Genomic DNA, 25,774 nt, shown 5'->3' on the forward strand with positions numbered 1-25,774 from the left:
TTTTTGTTATATATGTTCTATGTACAGACAACGATCAGTTACGATTTTATTATATGTATTGAGCTGTTTCATATGAACTTCTATAATGGATTCAAGCACAAATAGGGCTCTTATCTATATTTTAATGTACAACTATAGAGTACTAATACTTTTAAAGGGGGGGGGGGAGGGATTGTTAGTAATGGGGAGGTTAGTCCCCATTGCTATCAATATACTCTATCAGGTCGACCTCCACGCGGTTCCCCCTAGAAACTATCGTGACTAATTTATCATTGAATTCGTCACGATGAGCTAACTGACCTGCCTTTTCATCCTCACCTATCATTTCTCACTGGCACCACGCCATTTTCACCCATCAAAAAAAAACTTAAAGACAAGCTTTCTGGAATCTAATCTTTAAAGGAATCTATACATTAAATGATAAAACACATAACTTTGTGGATACGGCTTAAGGTTTTATATAACACAACTTGTGAGGCCATGTGTCGTCGTGTGGGAATCTACTGTTTGTTGACTTCTTGTCACTAAGCATTAATATTGCGACGGTTGTTACCCGTATTAATTACTGCTTACTTAAGTGATTTTTGTTGCCTCTTCCTTTCATACTATCGGTCACGGGTGGTTATACTTGCATTATTAAAGTTGCCCTATATAATTATAATAATTACTATTTCGATAGAACTTCTACAGCTTAAAGTTTTTTTAATGGATGATAACGATATGGTGGTCCCGTTTGCGCTATCGGTATACACTATGGAGGCATCAGAAAGAGATGATAGATGAGGATGAAAAGGCAGGTCAGTTAGCCCATCGTAACGAATTCCATTAGAATTAACCATGACGGTTTCCAGGGGGAATTGCATGGAGGTCGATCTGATAGGATATATTGCTAGCAATGAGTCAATTGGACCCCATTACTAACAATCCCTTTCCTCCATTTCTCCCGTTTAATGTTATATATATATATATATATATATATATATATATGAGTTTATGTTTAGTATATGAGTTTCATAAAATAATTAAACTACTTCAGTAGTTACCATCACTGCTGGGACAGCTGGGACAATCTAAATTCTTTTCTAACATTGAAATAGACTAATTTAGAATTTATAAGTGTTTATAACTTTAAATAACTGAACAATATTGTCAATTTTCAAAAACAGTAGAACTGTTTTAATGAGTTTGATTGTATATTAAAAAGGGCTCTGTTACAAGCTAAAACGTTAACTTTTTAAATCATCATTCAGAAATATTGAGAATTGTTGAATTGTTTTGGAAAATTGACATCTAATTATTATGTTACCATATTTCAGTAAACTCAAATTATTAACGTTCTTAAGTTAAAAAGTTTTTGTATATCATTAAAAAAAATCAGCTAAAAATATGTAAATATTTTATAGTATTGGAAATACTAACTGTCACAGTTAGTATTACAAGTAGTATTTCTAATAATCAATCGATCTATTTTCATAAAATATACACTGGCCTCTTAATTGGGATAGTACGTACGCAAATGTAAATATCCTTTGAAGTCCATTTAATTTTCCAGCATGAAGTAACTAATAGATAATCTGACATTTACGATTTTATTATAGTTATAGACTTGATACTAAATATTCAATTACTACTATATATGGCAAGTTTGCCCGTGAATCAATACATATAATAAAATCGTAACTGATTGCTGTCTGTACATGGAAGATATGTAAGAAAAACTATTATAAGATATATACGAGGTCTGTCCGGAAAGTTCGTATAAAAGTGTTCTGGAATGCGAGAAAGAGGAGTGGGGAGGCCAGGTAAGCGCAGGACCCCTTCCTTATGTCCCTAACAATGCTTCAGTTCTGGTCTGACCGCCGTGCGGTGCGAACTGGCTTGTCACGCCATCTGTGAAGTTACCTCTTAACGAAACCCCGTCGGCATGGAGCCCGCTTCCGTTGAAGAGCAGCGCGTCGTAATCAAGTTTCTCTCGAAACTCGGCAAGAATGGCCGTGAAATTTTTGCCGATCTCAGAACAGTTTATGGGGATGATGCTGTGAAGGAACCAACCGTCCACAAGTGGCTAAAAAGATTCAGAGAGGGCCGAGAAAACGTTCAAGATGACCCACGTTCAGGACGTCCTTCCACTTCACATTCCGACGAAAACGTGGAAAGAATTCGAACTTGTGTTAATGGGGACCGTCGTTTAACGGTCAGACAGGTGGCTGAAGAGCTTAATTTGGGCAAAACCGTGGTCCACGAAATTCTAAGAAACGAACTTCAAATGAAAAAAATTTGCGCCAAGATCGTTCCCAAGCTTTTGTCCCCGGATCAAAAATCACGAAGAGTTGCTTGCTGTGAGGACTGTTGTTGGCCCCGTGTGACTTCTTCTTGTTCCCAAAAACCAAATTGGTACTTCGGGGGCGGCATTTGGGGGACATAAATGAGATAAAAAAAGCTACGACGGGGCAGCTGAGAAACCTACAACCAGAGGACTTTCAAGGAGCCTTCTCACAGTGGAAACGGCGTTGGCACAAGTGCATTATGTCACAGGGGGAGTACTTTGAAGGGGATAAAATTGATTTACCTGAATAATTGTAAAATAAAATTTTTAAAAAACTTTTATACGTACTTTCCGGACAAACCTCGTATATGAACGTAACAGAACCCAAAACTAATGATTTTTAGAATTTTTATCTGTTTGTCTGTACGTTTATGCACGCTAATCTTAGGAACGTCTTAACCGCTTTGAATGCGTCTTTCACTAATTCGTTTTGGTTTGCTCACCTTCACATTTAGTATTTATTTTAATTGGTTCATAAATAAAAAAGTTATATTAATCTAAAGAATTACATATAAAATGCTATAAAATAACCGATCAGTTGAATTGGTTGAAACTTTTTTTTATTATATCTATTGATTTTCGAAAATTCTCTCTACTCGTGCGAAGCAGGGTCGGATCGCTAGTTAGTGTATAAATTATCCTATATAACAATTATAACTATTAGATATAATCTGTGTACCGAATTTCAATTTAACTTTGTTCACTAGTTTAACCGTGATTAAGTAACAAACCTCCAAATTTCTTTACAAATTTGGTAATTTATAATATTAGTAAAATTGCGCAATTACGAGTACAATATATCGTATATTAATAAAGATATTTAAAAGTGTAATGCTAGCAAAATACCGCTGAAACATGACCGTGTATGTATTATTGTGCAATTATAAACAAAATCATTTGAAACCTTACATAATGACGTCAATTGGCATATTTACATGAATAAATAATATTGTGTACCTATGGGAATGGAATAACGTACAATTGTTTTTATGCAACTTAAAATGGCAAACAAAATGATGCCCCCTCTGATGGAAAGTGGTAATCGTCGCCTATAAACATGAACAGCACCATGGACATAACAGAGTACTATATCGCCTATGATATCCTTCATGCGTTGCCATTCCTGAGGACTAATTGTTATAAGCATAACCCACAGAGGCCTGTACCCTGTAGTTTTTATAGCTATGTCCCACCCTTCAAACTAAAACTGCCACGGCCTTCACGGTAGATACAGAATAGTGACAGAGGTACCCAAGCAGATTAGTATAAAGTCTCCCTTTGGTCTGTACAATCAGGTATTAACAAAACTAAAACAATGTTGGCTCATTTATTTTTTTAAGAAATGAAATGGGAATGGTAATCTCGCCTGTGCTATTGATTTACATTGGTGGAGCGCCATTGACTTATTATAAGCGAGGATGAACTTAGACCGGTTGGTTTATAATGACAAATGTACATGGAATTCATTACAATGGTTTCCAGGGATGACTACGAATTTTTTTAATAGGCGATAATGAAATGGTAACCCCGCTTTCGCTAGTGAGCTAACTACCAGTGAGGGATGATAGGTGAGAATGAAAAGACAGGTCAGTTTGCTCATCGTGATGAATACACTTGGAACTTAACATGATGGTTTCCAGGGAGGACAACGTGGAGGTCGACCTGGCAGTGTATATAGGCGATGGGAACTAAAATCCTTATAAGTAACAATCTTCTTCCTTCCATACACACATCCACGCGTAAAATTTTAAGTACCTCTCTGTGTACGTCATGGTTTAAATATAATTAAATTTATCCCGCTATTTCACCCGGATAAATTACGTCAGATATGTTATAAGTAATTAATTTGTGTAATTTATTCCACAGGTCTGATTTCCCGGATAAAAAAAAATCCTATAACAATTATTGTACCCATTATAATCGAGACCATGTTCTATGTCTAAAATTGTATCAAAATCCATTTAACCTTTTAAAATTATTCTAATAACAGAAATTTGAGTTGAATAGGTTGTTGCCTGTTTGTTGCCTGGTTGAGACCGCTCTTAGCAATAAGGCTGCCCATTGTTTTCTCAGTTTAATATTATCTTGTATTTTTTTTCTATTTATAATAAGTTTACTTATGTAATGTTTTGGAGGAATCAATAAAGAGTATTTATCTAACTATATTATCCATCAGGATCCATATTCCGAGATTAAAAAATATCATATAAGTTCACGTGTTCCATATCCACAATTTGGTCCATTTGTGTGTCAAATTTTATTCAAATCTGTGCAATCTTTTAAGCGTTATTAAGTAACAAACATCCAAGCATTTTCACAAAATATGATAATAGTGTATTATAGTGACTATGAACAGTTGGCCAATAGTTTTTCATCAATGGTGATCCCCCCTCCCTCAAGAGATTGTTAGTACAGTTAAGTCCATATTTACTATATACATATCTTTGTTTCATATGGTATTCCATAGCGGATTATGAGATAAATGGTTGCATTACTTATATTTTTTAAATTTAGTATCAGTGTGTTGACATTTTATCTTCTAAAGGGGGCGGTGGTCCATTAAAGGTTAGAAATCTATAAGATAGAGTATCGATAAAGCAAAAGAGGGTCAGTATTTGGGTTTCCATTTTTTCTAACTGTACCAAAGGGAGATAAGGGTAAAGTATAACATATGCACATATTAATATATACATTAAGATTTTTAGATTTATCAATAATTTTCCATGGCTCTGCCCACGCCAGTTATAACAAAAAATATTCTATTTATCAATCCAGTACTATATACTGGAAAGAATTACCACAAACTTCTTCGTATGAAACATCAAATCTATCCAATCGTTAAAGGATAATCGAGTAACAAACATCTAAACATACAAACATCAATTACACATGATTTTTGTAGTATTTTCTAGTTAAAAGTTTTGTTTGTGAAAGGTTATGAAAAACAAATGACATTTCAGCTACGAAGGTTTATATATATAATTTATACATACACAAACATAAATCCTGAAAGCATTACACTTTTTTTTTGGCTAGTCGTGGAAAAAATGTGATGAGATATAACTTAAAAAATATCCAAATGTTTAGACTGTATTTTTTTTATAGTTGAGTTAATTCGTTAATTTATACTTTTGTGTGCAAAAAATAAAGACTAAGAATTGGTGTAAAGATAGATAATTAAGAATTGAATTAATTTACTAATTTCAAATACAAATAAATTTGAAATTTAAAGATTTTTTATGAAACATAAAATTTTGAATATTGCTTATTATTGATGTTTTTTTATGGGTTTGAATGAATATACAAAGAGCATATAATTTTAAATCTTTGTCATTTTAAAGTCGATTAACTAATTACTTTCGATTTGATTTTTAATAATATTTGCTCCTTTTTTAAACACTTACATATTTGCCATGATTGCAGTGATAATATACCCTATTAAGTGGACCTTCAAATGGTCGTCCTGAAAATCATCATGAATATATCTTGGTGAATTCAATATAATGGGCTGCCCAACCTAACTTCACTCTCACCTATTTACTGGTATTACCCCGGCGTACGCGCACAAGGGGTTACCATTCCATTTTCATCCTATAAAAAATCTCAAAATTTACTATCAGGTCATATTGTATTTCCCTGTGGTGGTCATATCCGCACGTCAACGTTATTTTTATCTTATCACGGTCCAATATACTATGTCAGTACAACTGTGACCACCCGTTTTGCTGCAGTACATCAGCGAATGCAGTTCAAAGGTTGTTGACTTATTATGCATTTTCACGTTAGATTTATTATTTACAAATAATATGTATTAGATAATTTTTGCATAAGCGTATGGTGGGGTGTTGTATGACATTGTATTTCGTAGAATACGCGGTGCAAGTTGCATTCGTGTGTGTGTCAAGTCCATCAATACGTTGGACTAGATCCCTGTCACTCACAGTCGTAAATGACGACTTCAGTGATTCGGTCACTGTACTCTAAACTACTTCATATCTTTCAGACAGCCGCCGGTAAGGCCTTTGATATCGACATCGGTATTAGGTAAGTGTTAATTAGTTATTTTAATTTATTACTTATTTTAATTTACTAATTATTTTAATTTTTTAATTTAATTTAATTTTTTGATAATAATATTTAATTATTGTATCTTTTTTATTTTATCATGAAGTTGAACGAGTAAAGTGCAATAAAAATAATTAATTCTTATTGATTTTTTTTGGTGAAAGTTTTTTTTAAATATTTTGTGAATTTTATTTATAAAATAAAGTGTTTTAATCTATAATTTTTTTATTATGATTTTATTAGTGCTCTGTCAGTGAAAGTGAACTTTTTCTAAAAATATATCTTTGGAAAATTTGTTAATAATTAACAAATAATTTGAGTGAAAAAAGTGAACCTACAATTTTTTTATATTTTATTTTCATCTAATATATAGCTGTGTTGTGTAAAAGTGCAATTTTTATAAAGTTTTTTTTTGTGATTATTTTAATAAGAAAACAAGTTTTAATAAGAATTTAAATTGCTTTTAGTGTAATGTTTAAAGTTTAGTGTTTAAAGTGCATTTTTTATTTACTGCGAATGTTGTCTGGAATGAACAATTATGTGTATATTTTTTTATTCAGTAATAATAAAAGCAAACACTTTCAGGTGCCATTCATTGAGCAAAGCTGATAAGAAGAAAGCCTGCCAGCCTGGTAGTATGAAACCAATGTCTGCCCACGAAGAAAAGACTCTGGATACTGCTGTAGCTATGGCAAACGAAATAGGCAACATGTAAGTAAAAAAATATAATATTTAAATATATAATATATTTTATTAATGAGTGCCTTGTATTGAGGAATATTAATATAGTGACTTGTAAAATTTTCCTTTCGATGACTCGATATGACAGTGTTTATTTCTTAACCTTAAATATATTTTTCGGTTGCCTCGAAATTTTAGCAATTTACTATTTTTCATAATCTAAGATTGTTAATATTGTCGATTTTGTTAAAATATGTTTCAAATAATTAAAAGCAAAAAAAAAATAATATAATTATTCATATTCAACTGCTTTTAGAAAAGGTGGCAGTTCTCAATTTGTTTGTATTTTTGTTACATTTATTACCTCATAACTCCGTCAGTTATTAACTTATTTGGAATGTTTTTTTATCTAAAAGGATGTACTTACAAATTGATCCCATATAAATTTCATCAAAATCGGTTTAGTAGTTTAGTTTTTAATTCGAAATAACTAGTTTTGCCACAATTAAACTCTTTTTTTTTTGTGGGACACAATCTTGAAGTCTAATTGTTTGTAGAGAGTGAGATGTATATTTCTATATGTGGAAGAACAAACAATCAAATGTTTCCTGTATGTAATATTAATATAGATTTAGATACAGCGTTTGCACTAACCGAGATTAGACTAAACAAACAGGTGACTATGTGCATGCACAGGACAAATTATAAAGTTGGATCAAATTTATGTGAAGTTGAATTTTAGAATAGACAATATTGTGTGTTTTCAAGTGTTAACTATGTAGTTATAACAGAAAATACAGTGATATTATATATAAGAAGTGTCTAAGGGAAGGTTCAGTTGATACTGTGAGTGTCCCTTTGCAATGTGTTCTGCTGTGCAGCCCTGGTTATTTATCATTATCAAGTTTTTTTGTAATGGTGTGTGATTATTATTTTTTTATTATTACCGTTGTTCTTTCTCTATTATGAATGTATTGTTTAGCTGTAATGCTTGTCGAAGGCATATACTTAATTTATATGTGAATAAATAAATAATTAAATTGTATAGGTCTATGAACGATTTGGACGGCGACAACAAGATGCCTAGCTCGCCGAGTGACAAATCCAAGTTCCATTTCAAATTTCCGCTCGTGTCACTTCACCATGGCCCGCAAAACGAACCCGATAAGGATTCTGCAGGTCAGCATTCTTTTATAATTTGTAACTTGGTTTAATATTAATATATGCATTGAGAAACCGGTAGATTTAACTTCTTCGTAGTGTGTGCCAATATATTCTTTTAACAGGACGATAATGGAATGAGAGCCACATCTGTGCTATTGATTTACGTTTTTTAAAGTGTCAATATTCGCTTATGAGGATCTTTTACTGAAGAGCATCATAGATGAGGAAGAAGTTCAGTCATTCAGCTCATTGCCTAATTCACCAAAAATGAATCACAATGGAGATCTCCAGGAGGAATCCTGTGGAAATTAACTTGACAGGGGATCCTGTTAATATTTTTAATAATTGTAGCAATAAGACCGCTAAACCAATGGGAATTGTTGGTAATAATAATTCCAATAGTTGTTATTAATAAGAATAATTCCAGACCTCATTACTAATAATCCCCTCTCCCCGAAAATTTAACTTAGATCCCGGACTTCTAAGATGAATTCAGGTAACGACCCGGAACAGTCGGGCCATTATAACATACAATTTTAGAGCTTTTTTAATGTGTGTATAGGTTGGAATTTTGTATTGCGGCATTAAACATGCTAGAGAAGTTGAGAGCCACCGGTAATCGGAGTAATGGCTTGACGCTTATTGTAAAGCGTCAACAAATTTTCTATTTGTAAGAAATAAGGATCATTTTACATCACTAATACTTACGTGTTTTACAGTACATCATTTTGAAATCTATTTGACACAGATATTTGTATTTATTTCTTTGCATTATTTGTATGTATGTACGTATTTACAAAAATATGTATTTACTTATGTATTTGTATTAGTTATCCAGTGGGAGCGAGTTTCATTTAGTTTTGAACTAGATGGCATTGCACGGTATGTTTATGCCTATTATGTGTCCTTACATCTACTATATGCGGGACTAAACATGTCGGTTTCTACATTCCGTCAGTTGGGCCGTTAGATTGTGCGCCATTCGAACTAATATAAAATACGCGAATGAACTTTGTTGTATCATATAATAAAATGTTATTGTACAATTTCCAGGTAAGCAGGAGCGTCGTAACTTTAGCGAGGAGGCGAACAGTGTCCCTGATATACAGGTAATTATTTTTTTCTTATTTTTTCTCTGTCATATATATTAATCAATTATGTATATGGTATACTAGTAAAATATTGATATAATGATAAATTAACACAGTTTTAGTGAATTGTTTACCTAAAAAAAAACAAATTTCCTATCCTAGATAAGAATTATTAATTCCATAGGAAATATAATGTTTTTTTAAGTTGATAGTTCATAATCTTTTTCTTCAATTTTTGTATTAAAATAATAGCTTTTAAGTTAGTTTAAAAATTAGTTAATTTAAAAATCATCTATTTTTTTCTAGCTTATTAACTTACTATTACCACACTGGTTCTGGGGACTAGTATAGTGTTTTATTTTGAGTTTTATTTCCCTTACACAGGTGTGATACCTTTAGTTACGACACCTCGGAGATGAAAAAAGTCTAAATAGTTAAAAAAAAATTTACAGTAAAATTTTTCTTGGCAATATTTAATTCTATTGAGTTGAGTCTTGACTTGATGGAATTTTAGTCATTAAAATAAAAAGTGTTACTGTGTCATTGTGTTAAGTTATAAAAGTTTTTTTTTTTCAGGTATTAAAAAAAGAGTGTTAAAATGTGCTAGATTAATTATAATTGTTAGGAATGTCTAAATGTCTTTATATTATAAATTAACCCAATTTCTACTGCGCTGGTGTGGCTGTTATTCGGACAACGTATTCACAAATAGATGCATCCGACAAGAAGCTATTCATATGAATTATTCTATCATTAGCGCTTCCCGCTGTTTTGACGACTCAACGTATCAGTCACGTCGATGCAATGGGAATTGGGCCTATTTGAAATTTTTTATCCGATATTGGCAAGAAAATTATAATAGTAAGTATATGTCGGAACTAGATGGCGCTGTGTAATATCTTAATGATTTTTTTAATTCGTGTTTAGGTCTTAATGCGCCTCGATTATATGTGAATAGTACTTAAGCACCTGATTTTTATTGCAATTTAAAATTACCAGCAGCCATTAATTTTTAGTTTATCCATTACAAACTTACAAAAATCGAATCTCTCCTCAATATAATGTTAATTTAAATTATTTATAACGTTACTTGTTTTCTATTATTTTCAGTCGACCATAACGGAGGAGAGCAAAATGGCGTATACTAGCTTGATTGAGCAACCGACTCCTTCGTCGTCTCTTGTAGCACACATGAAGGATCTGTCGCTGAACAAGCCGTCCGGCATCCCAAAGCCGGCGCCGCGCACCTACGATATGAAGGCGCAATTCTACTCCAGACAGAAGCAAATGCCGCTTAAGTAAGAAAATTTTTACATATTAATTTTTATCAAAATTGATCAGTGTGAAGGATTCTAGAGAGGACTCCCTGCGCTAATACTTGCCATAAAAGTTAACCAGCAATGTTGTATAATTCATTCATTAAGTATAAATGAAATTATTAAATTTAGAATTTATGCCTTCATTTTTAGAAATTGTTTATTTATCAATATGTTTGTTTCGGCATCACGCAGAAACTACTGGAGGCCTAACTTAGTCTTAACTTAAATTTAATAAACCTTTTATCTTGATAATACTATCTATAAATTTTATATTTTATTGGTGTTTCTACCTTTAAAATCCAAGCGTATGAAGTAGCGGGCAAAAAGCTAGTTTGAAATATTTTCAATGTAATGTGTCAATACCGTCATTCATCGTATGTGTGTGTACGAGTATGTTTCGTTTTTGCGGAATTAAATTATTGTAAAATGTACATCAAACCAATACTCGTATAGTTTTTTTTTAATTTAAATTCCACTTTTTAATCAAATTTAAATTATTACTTTCAGACCATCACCTGCTGGGGAAACTATAATAGATATTGAACCTAACCTGAATGTAAGTTTTCATATTTCATATTTTTTTATGTTACTCAGAATAGCAAACAAGTTTATGGTTCACTTAACGGAACTGTTCCCTATACACATGGGCATAAATGAACACTTTCTGATGACTGTGGTACCCCTTACGCATTGCCCAATCTGAGGATTATAGCTGGCATCTTGGTCAGCCGGCATTTTTATATACATATTTGCATGTTTATATTTTTTTATAATCCTTTTGTTATATATATTTCAATATCTTTTTTCTAAGTTCAAATATGCAATTTACTTATTATGCAATTTATTTATTTATATGTAATATGTATTGTCTTTGTACTTTGTATTTTACTTCAAGCCGAAATACAACCCTACAAGCACAGCTACTTCACAGCAGAAATATGAATGGAAATATTTTAATTTTTAATAACTTTTATTCAAATTATATAAATTTAATGTTAATTAAGTAGCATTCCTAAATTCCTTGTTCTAAATTCCATTGTATAATTTTATTTCAGAATCCGAACGAAGTTCCACTCCCGCCGCGTGCTAATAAGCCTAAACTAGTGGACAAGCCTCGCCATATTAGAAAGTACCCATTGAAGCTACCGTACCAAATTGAGGGCGCCGCCACAGCACAGCCTTCAGCTCGGCCCATCATTTACCAGAACACGTCTTATCCTCACGCGTACGCGTATAAGGAGAGGGAAAGGCCTTCCACTCCTTTTAGACCCATGGAGCACTCCGGTTTTGACGTGTTCGACGGAGTGGAACCGGTGCAGTTTGATACGAACCCGTTTAATAATAGACCAGGCCCGAGTACTGCAAACCCGTTCCATTATAATGTGAAAAACTCCGTGCGTAAAGCTTCGGAGAAGCAAGCGCCAGTTGCAGGGCAGTGCTTCAAGGAGGGGTCTTTGGTTAGAGGTAAGTTTCAATATTTTTTTTTTATTTGTAATAACAAACTGTCGCCTCGCCTGATTGAATTTTAAAATCTCCATCTACATGTCCAACTGTCAAGTTAGTATGGAAAGTTATTTTTGGAGAAATATTTAATTTCACTTGTAGAAAACTCTCTTTAAATTATGTTAATTAATTCGTCAATTTTATTCTGTGTATAAACAAAACAAACAAACTGCTTCACATTGTCTGTATATTATATAACCAGATATATATATATATATATATATATATATATATATATATATATATATTTTTTTTTTTTTTTTTTTTTTTTCAAACAGACTGTACCGACCATGTGTCGGTGGAAGATTTGCTCGAGTTTGCGGATCAGAAGCCATGCGGAAGGCAACGTGGCGTCGAATCTGACGAAGTGCGCATCATGTGTAAAGTTCTAAAGAAACAGGTGAGTCGAATAATTTGCTATTTTTTATGTTTTTTATACTAGGCATAATTAAAATTTTAGCATGACACATGATTTTTATTTGAAATTGTAAAATAATCAAATGACTTAATGAAAATCGTTCTTATATTAGGTGATTAAGTATTGTTACTTGTCTATTTTTAAATTTAAATAAATTGTTTTTTGTTTTGTACATTCTATGTGTTATGTTAGGAGATAACCTACCATTGAACTAAATTTCAATTAAACCTGTTCAGCCATTGATTAACAAAATATACAAAAATTCAAATATCTTTATTAGGGTGTTTGTATAATTTCTCAGATTTTGTAATTTTACACAATCAAACAAACTAACTTTCACATTTATAATGTTAATAAGGATTTACACATGCTAAGTGTGAGACCTGCTTCAACTTACACATGCCACTGTACTGATTTATTTCCTTTTTTATTCCACTCGTTCTGTTGTACTTAATTTTAATTAAATATTATTATAGCAAAGCACTTACAGTCATGTGTATGTTGAATAAATGTATTTTCATTATTTCTCTCTTTAAATTCTTAATAACACTGGTAAATGTCATGTAATATGATGGAGGGTTTCACCATCATATCTCACCATCAGCGTCAGCAGCAGGAGTGATTTTGAGAAAAAATCCCATTTAATTAAATGATAACTTGTTTTTAGTCGTGAACTAATCCTATCTTATATGACCAGGTGACACCTGACCAGTGCCTCGTGGCATTGGAGCTGTGCGATTGGAATGTGCATCATGCTATCAAGCTCATGAAGGTGAAGATTGCAGTCGGTGAAGATGTCAACATTGTGGATTGCTCTGTTGAACTTGCTAAAGCTCACGGGGACGTCGTCAAGGCATCCGCTGTACTTATTTTGTCTAAAAATAACATGAATTAAATAAATATCAACGTTATAACGTTGCTTTGAACTGTATTCTTGTATTCTTTTTTTCCTCCAGTTATTATCCTAAGATATTATATAGATTTGGTGCTTACTCAATCATGTTTATACTACTGACTAGATTTCAGAAAAATTTGGTGGTTGATGAACAATATTGTAGGTTAATATAAAGTATTTATTCTTACAGTTAGTTTCTGTATAATTATAATGAACTTGGAAATAGGTTTTTTTATATGACATACAATGGCACAAGCAAACTGAAGCCCCACCGAAGTTGTTAGAAAGTTGTAACAATTTTCTGTTGTCTTGAAGAGCATTAAGGATAGTAGAAATACTATTAATACATAGGTATGGTTTGTTTCAATAGTACTTAATGAAAATGTAACCAAATTTTGTTTTCAAAACGAAATTAATAATAAATCGAAATTTTTAATCAATTTATCCTATAATGGAGTCAATTATTAGCATTGTTTACATTTTAACTAAAATTTTATTGAAGTTTAGCATACTTATTTAATAAATAAAAATATACAAGCCAAGTTTTCGGAATACAATACAAAACCATGGGATGTATCTTTATATTTATTCTTTATATTGCGACATCATTGGGATGTAAAAAAAACGATTTTTATTTAAATCGATTATTATAGTAATAATCGATTTTTAAAAAATCTATTACTTAAATTATGCGTTAAAATTTTTATATTTTAATTTTTGAGACCTAACATACAATAAAAAACATAACATAGTCGTTTAGTTTTTTAATTATCATTTTAAGTATTTTATTTTAATATTAGGCAAATGTCAAATAGGACTGTCCCATTAATGGCATTTTATTTTATTTATATTTTTGAGACAATAAGCTTGTTATTTTGTTGGGATGGTCATCATTTCATTTTTATTATAATAAAATGTTTATTGGTACTGAAAACTTGTATTAATAATGATAATTGATTTTCTTATTTCTTGCCTTAAAAAATAAAAGGAAAGTTGGCTTTAATTTTTAGTTTTGAATTAGTTATTTTTTATCCATATCATTTCATTTAACTTTTAATCTGATAAATTGTTAATATGAATGTCCTAGGTTTATTATTGGAATATGAAAAGCATTTTTAAATAATAGAAAAAATCTATTTTTTCTCAGAAATAGCGTAAATATTTTTATTAAATTCGATTTTGAAAAATTTTTTAATATTGAATAAAATTAAATCGATTTTCATTTAATCGATATTTTTATATTAATCTACATCCCTATATACATATATAACTGCGCTCACCTTTATTATTTAAATGAGTTTGCACCTTAGATTACGAATTAAAGTATGTTACACTAAATCTATGATTTGCATCTTAAATTATGAATAATGTAGATTGGCAGTGCAAAAGAGAGACAATATAATAACCTATATGTTAGAGCGAGATAGACATAAGGACAACAATTTGCCCAATGTGTGCTTGAAACTCATTTAGCGCGAGAACAAACAAAATAGTTTCTAATTATTTTTACATTCTGAAGCGGAATTAGTTAAAATTCATTGTACTGTACTTAGATGTAAAAAGAATAACATTGAAAACACTTACAATTTCTTGTTTTAGGTGTAAATACGCTTTAAACATTTTATTTATTTAAATATAACATTTAGAACCATAACAAATATTTTGTATATAAATCGGTACAGAAAATTATCACATTACACTAATTAGTACTCTAAAGCCTCAAGAATTCAGATTAAAATAATAACAAGTAAATATCTACAAATTTTAACTTCAATTCCTAGAGATTGCTAAGAAATGTCAGTGACGTCTTATCGATAGTATCGTTCGATACATTTGCAGATATAATAATTATATACAATTTTTTTGTATAAATTAAAACAATAAATATATAAATAATTTTTAATTTTTTTATACAACTTAGAATGGCAAACAAGCTGACGGCCCACCTGATAGAAAGTGGTAATCGTTGTCTATAGACATGAGCAGTACTATGGACATAACAGAGTATACTGTTTCGCCCATGATACCCCCATGCGTTGCCATTCCTGAGGATTCAGGTGTTATTCCTCTGTACTCTGTACATTCACGCCATATCCCACCCTTCAAGCCGAAACACATCCATGCAAACAGCTGTTTCACAGTTAAAACATGAATGGGATAGAGGTACCCAAGCAAACGACTTTTGTACAAAGTCTCCCTCTGGTGATGGCCGTACACGCAAATAATAAAATTATGTGGTGTGTGTGTGGTGTTAATCAATTGTAATAAAAAAAAAAAAATATATTTATTTTATTTTTATTACAACCCATCTATTATACATGGTTGAACATAGATCTCTCCATAGTACATGAAGTACACATTCTGAGCACCAGCGATATGTTTGAGATTAATATTCTATATCGTCGTAATTTTTTGTCTTTTACTATTATATAATTCCGATTAAATTATGTAATGATGCCGAAAAATATATAAGATAATTTTTTGCCAACATCAGTGCTTTTTAATTAAAGTATATTTTTGTGTGTGTATTAATCAATATAATTGCTAATTGTGTCGGGGTCAACATTCTATTATCATCCATTAAAAAAAAAGTACTTTACACTAAGTCTATGGCTTGCATAGAATCTGAGTTTCCAAAACTATCCACTAGAGGCGCTACTAAGTTTTCAATACAAATTGACGATGGGATATTAACGTAAATCTGTATAAAATTTACACTAGAGACTGGCAACGTATTAGGAAATTTATAAAATAATTACGTACTAAAGCTTGTATATAAAGTTTGTTTTTATAACATAGTATCGACCTAAATGGTGTAACGATGGATTATATTGTCTTATTTTCTTATGACTGTGAGTTAAATCCCAACGCAATAAAGACATTTTAGTACTTTTACATTTTCTTTTTAAAAAAATATCTTGAGTCTATTGGTGTTTACATTTTCAAATATCGTGGACTCAGAGATTTTTTAAATGTTATTATGCAACTTAGAATGACAAATAAGCTGACGGCCCATATGATAGAAAGTGGTAACCGTCGCCTGTAGATGATCATTTTATATATAATGTTATTAGTTAAGGATAGATTATTGTGTGTTATATCTATCCACAGAACAAGTTTATTTTGCTAATTTTAAGAGTACTGTGTACTATACCCATTGTTACTTAATATTAACTTGTGGACCAAATTCGAATCTGTTCAACCGTTTAAGCATAACCAAATAAATTAACATCCAATCATCTTTATTAACTTGACATATTAGTAAAATTTAATACTAACACAATAAAGGGTCAAAAGTAGCTACTTATTTAAAAAAATACAGTACCTGTAGGTATGCCGTATGATATGACTTTAGGAATTTAATGGTCAAGGGATGGGCTAATGTCAAATGTCTCGTAAATTAATTTTAGCTATTAAAATGTTTTGTCTCTTTCTTTAGTACTAAATTACTAATATGAAAGAAAGTGACAAAACAGTATAATAGTGAAAATATGTTTGTAGAAAGTTTTAGTTTTTATAATTAAGAGGGTACGTTAATAATAATTTTGACTTAAATTTATCAAAAATTTGGTTCATTTTAGTCCTTAAAGATTTTGCTGCAATATGAAATTTAGAGATAGGTTTAAAGAATAGCGTCTCAGAATCAAACCCGATATTGTTATTTTGTCAGTATCTCTCAAAACTAGGGGCCTTTTGGATATGAGTAGCATTCGCAGTACCCAACAGTAGATTATGTTTCAATTATTTTTATCTGGATTTAAGTAACGCTATTTACATCTCGACATGTTCGTGACAGATTTGGCAACTTCTCGTTTCCATCACAGTAGGGTAGGTAAACGTGAAATAAGGATGGGCTGTACTGCTGAAATATCTTTATTAGTATAGACTCTGTTATCGATAGCTTAATATCAATATTTTCAAAATATAGTAAGTAAAAGATATCGATATTGAATAATATGGATATTTTTAAACAACACAATTTCCTATGTAGACTAAGTTAATTGTATCCTTTCTCCGATCACGTTATTTTAAATATCATGATTGTAAATAGATTTTTTTTCTTTTTGATATTATTCTGTAATTAATATAAAGTAAATAATTTAATTTATTAGATATTAAAACTACCCATATTATTACAATAATAAATATTACGTAATAACTTGTACGCCCAATGATGGCAAAACATAGCGTTCTATAAATGTAAAGCAACACTACCTGTAAGTACTTATGATTATGCAAATAAATTATTAATTGATTGGTTGATAGACTGGTTAGTGTTAGTTGATAGTGATAGCATTTGGTATCATTACCAATTATTGCAATATTATAGTATTGTATACATATAGCGTACATATACGCTGTATGTATCGATATCTATACCGATAACTATATATTGATATTTGGGTATTTAACATCGATATTTCGATATAATCATCCCTAACGTGAAATGCCGAATACAATTCCGACGCCAGACAGGCGCAAAAAATGATGTTATTGGCTTTTCTCTCGACTGAACTGAAATAAAGTGTGTTGATTTGTTTTGCGACTACTGAAATTGTGTAAAATAAAGAAAATTCTTCTTATTTTATATATAACTTGGAATGGCAAACAAGCTGTCAACCCACTTGATGTAAAGTGGTAACCATCGCATATATACATGAACTCTGTAGATATTGCAAAATATACTGTGACAACCGTGATATCACTCATGCATTATCATTACTGAGAACTAAGGTGTTATTTATCAGGAAATAGGAATCAGGAATCAGGAAAATATATGTACATTATAATCATCACCATCATATCAGACGTTAACTGCTAACTGCTGAACATTGGCCTCCCTCACGGGAAGGGGAGGTTTTGCCAGTAGTTGCTACGCTTGGTAGGCGGATTGGCAACTGCGGTTAAGCTTTTGACGGTGATTTATGAGGGACGCTGCTGTCCATTACTTGCCCTCCCTTTGTCACCTCTGTCCTGGAGAGGAAGGGGTGGTTTATGCCGGGGTACACACGGCGATATACCATAATTATAAAAGAATAATCTAACGCAAAATCTTATACTTATTTCAATTACAAAGTAAATCTAAACTGTACACTTACGAATTAAGTATTTTATTAGTACTAATATCTTGCTGTGTAATTGCTAAGTCATTATATTTATATTATTATAGAAATAAAGATATTTAATATTGATAGTCACTATAAATGTTGATGCCTAGATGACTGATTATAACAATTTTAATAAAGTTATTGAATAGATGTAACCGACACTGACTAAAATAAAAAAACTTGGTTTACATGAGATCTTATAACTTTATGTAGTGGAAGGATAGCGCCGCGAGTTTTGATTTTTTACATTTTTTTTTTTGAGATTTATTTCTTTTTATTTATTTATTTCTTTATACATGGACTGTGTTACATATAAATCGTTTGAATACAGCATTTAACATAAACATGGTAGTATGTGTACGTCAGTTAAAAATGTACACAACGTATTTGTTGGTCGTTCTTTTTTTATTTCGTAATGCAATTCGTTATTGAACGTATTTTTTATAATTATAAAATGAATAATAATTTTTCGGGAATTTTCTCCCTTTATTCGCTGAACGTTAACCAAAATTTATAATTAGAAATTCGTGGGATTGCTAAATACATCTTAGAATTTTGATAATCAATGAGTCTGTCAGTGACAAAACAAACTATGGAGTATAATTATTATATTGACAATGTAGCGAATAGTACTATATTAAAAAAAATCTTCTTGTTTTATCCACGTTGAAGTTACAGCGGGGCTTAGAAGTACCGTGAATCTCTTCGAGAAAAGAATGGTACGGCTGTACTTGACTTGGCTTTACTCTGTAACAATAAAGATAAGATTCCCATTGAAAAGTGATGTATATACTTCGTGATGTGAACAATGTGAAAAACAGTACAAGTACAAGTTCGGTTTAAATGTTTTCCTTAAATGCAATTAATAATACTTATAGAACCATCAGAAATACAACAATTGGCAGAAAAAAATTAATGCTTTTAAAGTTCTAAACATATGCGTGAATTTTTGCTGCTTTTTGTAACTTCAATTCCTTAATACTAAAGGTGCTCAAGATATGACTATGGTAACTAAAGCAAGGATTTGTTGAGACCTGTTCAGGCAAAGAGAAACTCTCGTCCATTAAATAGTGTTTTTTTTTTATAGGATGAAAATAAAATAGTAATTTAACTCCGCCCACATTGTATGCTGGCGGGGTAAGTGTATGTGAAAATGGGTGAGATTGAAGCAGAGTCATCGATACGTCTTGACGAATTCACCAGGAATTAATTGGCTTCCAACAGGGACTGCGCGCATGGAAGTCGATCTGTTGTTGATAGCATTGTGACCATTATTCTTCATTACTAATAATCTTTCCCCTTAATAATGGGTTGTTTTAAAATTGAGATAAATACTCATAGCTTTATTATTGTTTTACGAGCATTGCATAAAAATGACATTAACAAATTTAAAACAAGAATATGCAGAGTTTTTATAGAATAACAAATAAGTACTCCGAAAATTTGTGTCGTTTTTATTCTATAAATAATGAATAAATTTTGTTTATTATAATTCGATTATTTTTTAGACTATACCTATTTTTTAATACATCAGTAAACATTTCGTTTTTTTATTATTTATATAACTCGAGTAAACCTAACTTGATTGAAGATATTTTTACATGTAAATATACATACAGACTTGAAATAAAAATATTGTATTAGGATACCTCAAGTAAGGAACACGTTACAATCGATTTAAAAAAAAATTAAAGATAATGTAATCAGCCGCTTTACGAAGTTTTCGTCTTGCCACAAAAAAAGATCAAACTTGCGATAGATATGTAATTAAATATCTTTCTACGAAAGTGTGTGTAACATTTGTTTATAGCTACAGTAAAGGAAAGTCAGGTGGGACGTATGCTTGTTTGCCACCTAAGTAGTATTAAAATAGTCTGCTTTCTTCTTAAATAAAAGGCTTAAAAACGGCCTTAAAATATATAAAAAGGAATAAATTTTATTACGATAGTTTACAGCCGTTGGTATATAAAATTACAATTATACATTATTACATCGACTAAATAACGTTCAATAACATAGACAGAGTTCTTTTAAACACTGTTTAGCTAGTCAGTGTTTACAATTATTTTTGTGGTAAGGCCATTTGTGTTTAATAAAAAAATTTACACCTTAGAATGATATGTTATAGAGCGAATTTAATAAACTCAATTTATTTATTTATGTAGATATATACCACATAATAATGTAATGAAATAATATAGATAGGTATGCCGTTAAACAATTCTGATAGACGTTTGGGCGCTACACATAAAAATGTTCACATTATATCCGTGTTCTAAAACAGGTGAGCATCAAACATTCATTAACATTTTCAGTTACGGCATGAGTCACGACTAAGCCAGTCCGAGGTCGAATCGAGTTCGCTATACACTAATATTGGTACCATTGGAGCAGACTAGATGACTACCAGCTGTTCTTTTTTTATATAAAACTAGAAGTGAGCCAAGTGTTTGATAGCGAACTACACTATATTTCCTTCGCAATCTTGGTATTAGGCAAAAGAATATACAGTGCTAGATGTTGTTTTTATTATAAACTAGCGGTCCGTCCCGGTTTCGCACGCTTTTTAAGCTTCCGTCGCGTGTACAGCCTTAATGGCCATTTTTTAAAATGTAAAAATGTCCACCCGTGCGAAGCCGGAACGGGCCGCTATTTTTAAATAAAGGGTGACTGTACAGAAGTCGTATGCATGATACCTCTACCCCACTTATTTTTTAGCCACAAAACAACACAATTTTATACAACTTAGAATGGCAAACAAGCTGATGGCCCACCTGATGGAAAGAGGTAAACGTCGCCTATAGACATGTTTGTATAACTGTGTGTAGGTTTTCAAACTAGTTTCAAAGATTGGATAAAATAATAAAATTACAGGTATGCAAGCGTAACTTCTTAATTCTCAAGAATGAGCGATGCCATAATTGTTACAATGTATTTTATAATGTCAATGCTCATGTGTTTAGACGATAATTACATACCAATTTCCGTCAGGTGGCCGTCAGCTTGTTTACCATTCTAAGTTGTAAAATAATAATTAAGTTTCCCTCTAATGATTTGATACACAAGAGATTTTTTTTTTCTATCCTAATGTTTTAGAGACTATATATATATATATATATATATATATATATATATATATATATATATATATATATATACTAATACTAATTGATTCCATAGAAATGTCATCAAAATCAGTTCAGTATTATTTTAGTTTTCAAATCAAAATAACTGGTTTTGTTACAATTGTGGGACATAATCTTTAATTATTATATATAAAATATACACACATATTGCTGATATCTTAGTCTGACTAGCGACAGGCTCGTGAACATCAGCTAATTTGATGCAATTAACTGACAAAAAGTTGACCCGTTTTTGAGACTCGATGATCTATCTATATAATCTTAGCCTGTATTAAAATAGATATCACATAATATAAGAGGCATTGTATATCTTGTATAGTGTAATACGCCCAATTGTATTTACGTATCTGTTGTTTCATTATTAAATTTGTTATAGTGACTTTCAAAACAAGTTGGTTTCACAGTAAATGAGTTTGTTATCGGGAATTTCTCTCCAGCCACTTGGGATTTCCACAAGACTTACTTCCTAATATATATATATATATATATATATATATATATATATATATATATATATATATATATATATATTGACGGCATCTACACTATTGTTTAATGATAAATAATATAGTAAAACATATATTACATAAATATAACAGCAAATTACATAAAATTTACTACATTTATTGTTATATTGATACAAAATTTCATTTATTGATCTTTATGAAATTGAATACACGTGACAGCTATAGAGTAGTCCCTACTTTAAATTCAAGTATGCATAGGACTGTCATCCATCCGGGTTTATTCTCCAGATTTGTCCTATTTTAGATGGTCTTCCGGGACTAGGATGAGATTTTAAAAAGTACCTGGGAAGTGCACGGAATTTTCTTGTGTTAAAAGAGAATATAAATTCATAAATATGCTCGCGACTGTAATCTCTAATAGACCCTAATCCTCAGGTGTATTCGTCGATTTTTGCCTTTGTAGTTGTTTTGGGGACGCCCAATTAATAGAATAAGAAGTATGTATATTAGATACCAATTATTAGTATATTGAAACAATTGTTTTGATGTTTTTATTATTTTTAAGGGCATTTGAGAAAAATCTCGATTACATATATTCAATATTCTAAGGTTTGTAGCCGACGTCGATAATTTAGTACGAGGTAACTCTAAAATACTCGGTGAAATAATTCACAGGTAAATATTTACCTATGTTCAATATGTTGTTAACAATTGAAATGTCTAATAACTTTACAAAACTTTATAACACAAACAGTGAATGAAACATTTTGTTAAAATAGTTTTTTAAACAAAATGGATGTTCTTTAGAATTTGAATAAAAATTATCGATTTTATTATTAAAATATTTACGTTAAATTATTTATTTTTTAAAATTTTTAATTATTATTTTATTTAAATTAAAGTCCTTATAAACAACTTATATTAAAAATAATATTTATTTATTCTAGGCTAGGCGAACTTTACAGTTTCCCAGTATATCCTATTCCACCACCACCACCAGTTGTCCTAGGAAATATCAATACAAGAATAAATACTGTCATAAAGATAAAATACAAACAATAAATAATAAATAAATATAACGCAATACGTAGCAAGGTAACACATAATAATATAGTTATAAAATTCTATATTTTAAACAGCTTTTCACATAAATATATTTATAAATCGCCGTGTTGTGTAATATAGAATGGGTCACCTTCCTTCCCGTGGGTGTTGTAAGAGGCAACTAAAGGAAATTAATCTAGGGGGATGGGCAGTAGTGCCCCTCTGAAAACAGCACCAAAGCGTAACTGCATTAGCTAATCTGCCTGCTAAGCGTGGCAAATAGTGACAAAATAATGGTGTTGTGGGTGACCATGGGCGGCGGTAGTCACTTACCATCAGGTGAGCCACATGCTCGTTTGCCCCCTGTGTTGTAAAAAAAAAATCTCCTCACAAGGGGGAAGCCATCATGTTCATCAGTGGACAGTTAATAGCTGATGTAATAACGATGATATTTGTACTGATATTTTCCAAAATTCGAAAATTTTGAGCCAACAAATTATTATACTCATAGTATGTATTATCATATTATCTGTGATAACAATACGATATGATTAGTGTACGGTCTATCTTTATCCTTCTAGAATATATTTTCTTCAAAAACAAGGGCATCGTTGCTTCCGAATTAAATAAGTTCCAGTTAAATTAATGTAATTCCAAACAGTTAAATGCTATGTTTATAAAAATTTAAGATCTACGATTATGAATGGTAAAAATCATATAATTTACAATTTGGGCTGGTTCATTATAAGATAAATGGTGTAAGTATTGTGGTGTGGTACTGGCAGAGGATCGAATTCTAAAGAAACTTAATGTAGGTGGGATGGGCAGCAGCGTCCTTCATAAAACATCACCAAAAGCCTAACTGCAGTTGTCAACTCGCCTACCAAGTATGACAACTACTTACAAGCTGCCCTCCCCCTTTTGGGGAGGTCCAGCATTAGACAGTTAATGATTGATATGATGATAATATGATGATGTATTTACAAATAAAATTTCAAATTTCATGATTGTTGCTTATTTAGAGTGATTATTGCTTATTCTTATGACTACACGACATCAATACTAAATATTGAACAGAGTGCCTATTCAAATAAATTCAGTACTTACGATCGACTGAAATTGGAACTGGTATATTGACTTTTTAACTGGAATCACAAACGCATTTCGCTCAGCAAATTAAAAACACGATTGTACGAACAAAATGAAGTATTCAATCAAATTCTTATTTATTATTGAATTATTCATACAAATTATATTAATAAAATTATAGCCGATTCTAATGATATCCTTATATTATTTAGCGTAATTTTTAAGTTATGGCAGAACAAAGTAAATTATAATTATATGTTATGAACTCTAAATACATATATATATGTGATAATTCATTTCATATAATACGGTTATGCTAAAATTCATAATGATTCGACAGGTAACAAACTTACTCACAACTATAATAGTAACTATATACATGCACATAGATATTCCTAGCTCTCTCTGATTCAGACAAAGTGCATATTGAATATGTGTGATCTGCTTGGGTAGCTAGATACATACTAGCGTCTTGTTTGTTTTAACGTACTGTACTATTAGAAACTGTGCAAGCTATAGTCATATAAACGAATAGAGTCAATTAAATTAATACGCTTTAACGATATTCAAATATATGATTAAAATAAACAGTCTGTTTAATTATTTATTAACCAAAACCGGACGTGTTTAAATAGACTCAAAACTATTTGTATCAAAGTGAAATACTGATGCATCGTATACTCAAATGTAAATATAATTTAAAATATACAGCGTTCTACATTTAGCAATTGCAAATAATTGACATAATTGGTGTTAATACATACTTAGTACTTACCACAAATTAATTATCCAAATTAAATGTAAATTGCGACAAATTTTCGAAATATTATCGTGTATATTTGTATTGCAAATATGCAAATTGCAAATGGAAAAACCGTCCAACACGGGGAGGCCTACGTTCAGCAGTGGTTTATTAACGGCTGACATGATGATGATGATATTTTTATTACCAATAGAGTTAAGTAATTGAGTTAGTGTTATTTGACATAAGCATTTATTAGGATATTTTTATTGACGAGTTTAAAACAGGCTATTTCATACGATTGATTAAGTCTTTAAGGCGACAAACGCCTTATTATAAATAAACTCACTTTGATAATTATAAAATTATAAAATCAGTACGGATTAAATAATTAATTTCTTTTTTATCGATTACAGAATTTAAAAATATTATCTATTTTATATCGTGAAATAAAATAATATAATTTTTTAACCAAACTTAATTTAGTTAATAATTTGTGATTATAGTGATAATTTACTTTGTATAAACAAATATTCAAATTATAATTTTATAATAAAATGTTTACAAATGTGCTTAAAATTTATAGGGAAAATATAATTAGTTCATATGTGAGGCTTGATTTTAAAAATGATTACCAATGACTGCGCCAATGAATGCAGCATTTTAGATGCTGCTTGCAGTTTTTAATTTATACATTGTTAGCAATGTATATATTG

At 30.8% G+C, this 25,774-nt stretch overlaps 1 protein-coding gene across 3 annotated transcripts in view; it reads left to right on the top strand.

Moving 5' to 3' along the window:
* Positions 1-13,498, top strand: part of LOC113517141 (activated Cdc42 kinase-like) — a 38,274-nt gene extending 24,776 nt beyond the window's left edge. For all 3 annotated transcript variants that reach the window (XM_026901718.3, XM_026901732.3, XM_026901725.3), the window contains 9 exons: positions 6,330-6,370; positions 6,977-7,102; positions 8,121-8,251; positions 9,290-9,345; positions 10,438-10,625; positions 11,154-11,202; positions 11,702-12,110; positions 12,428-12,549; positions 13,265-13,498. In XM_026901718.3, the coding sequence (XP_026757519.2) occupies positions 6,330-6,370; positions 6,977-7,102; positions 8,121-8,251; positions 9,290-9,345; positions 10,438-10,625; positions 11,154-11,202; positions 11,702-12,110; positions 12,428-12,549; positions 13,265-13,462 (1,320 nt within the window). In that variant the 3' untranslated portion in view covers positions 13,463-13,498. The remainder of the gene's footprint in view (positions 1-6,329; positions 6,371-6,976; positions 7,103-8,120; positions 8,252-9,289; positions 9,346-10,437; positions 10,626-11,153; positions 11,203-11,701; positions 12,111-12,427; positions 12,550-13,264) is intronic.
* Positions 13,499-25,774: the final 12,276 nt, after the last annotated feature.

Source organism: Galleria mellonella, unplaced genomic scaffold (assembly GCF_026898425.1).
Source record: "Galleria mellonella isolate WM207_F2 unplaced genomic scaffold, CSIRO_AGI_GalMel_v1 utg33, whole genome shotgun sequence".
In the NCBI taxonomy this organism is placed as follows: Eukaryota; Metazoa; Arthropoda; class Insecta; order Lepidoptera; family Pyralidae; genus Galleria; species Galleria mellonella.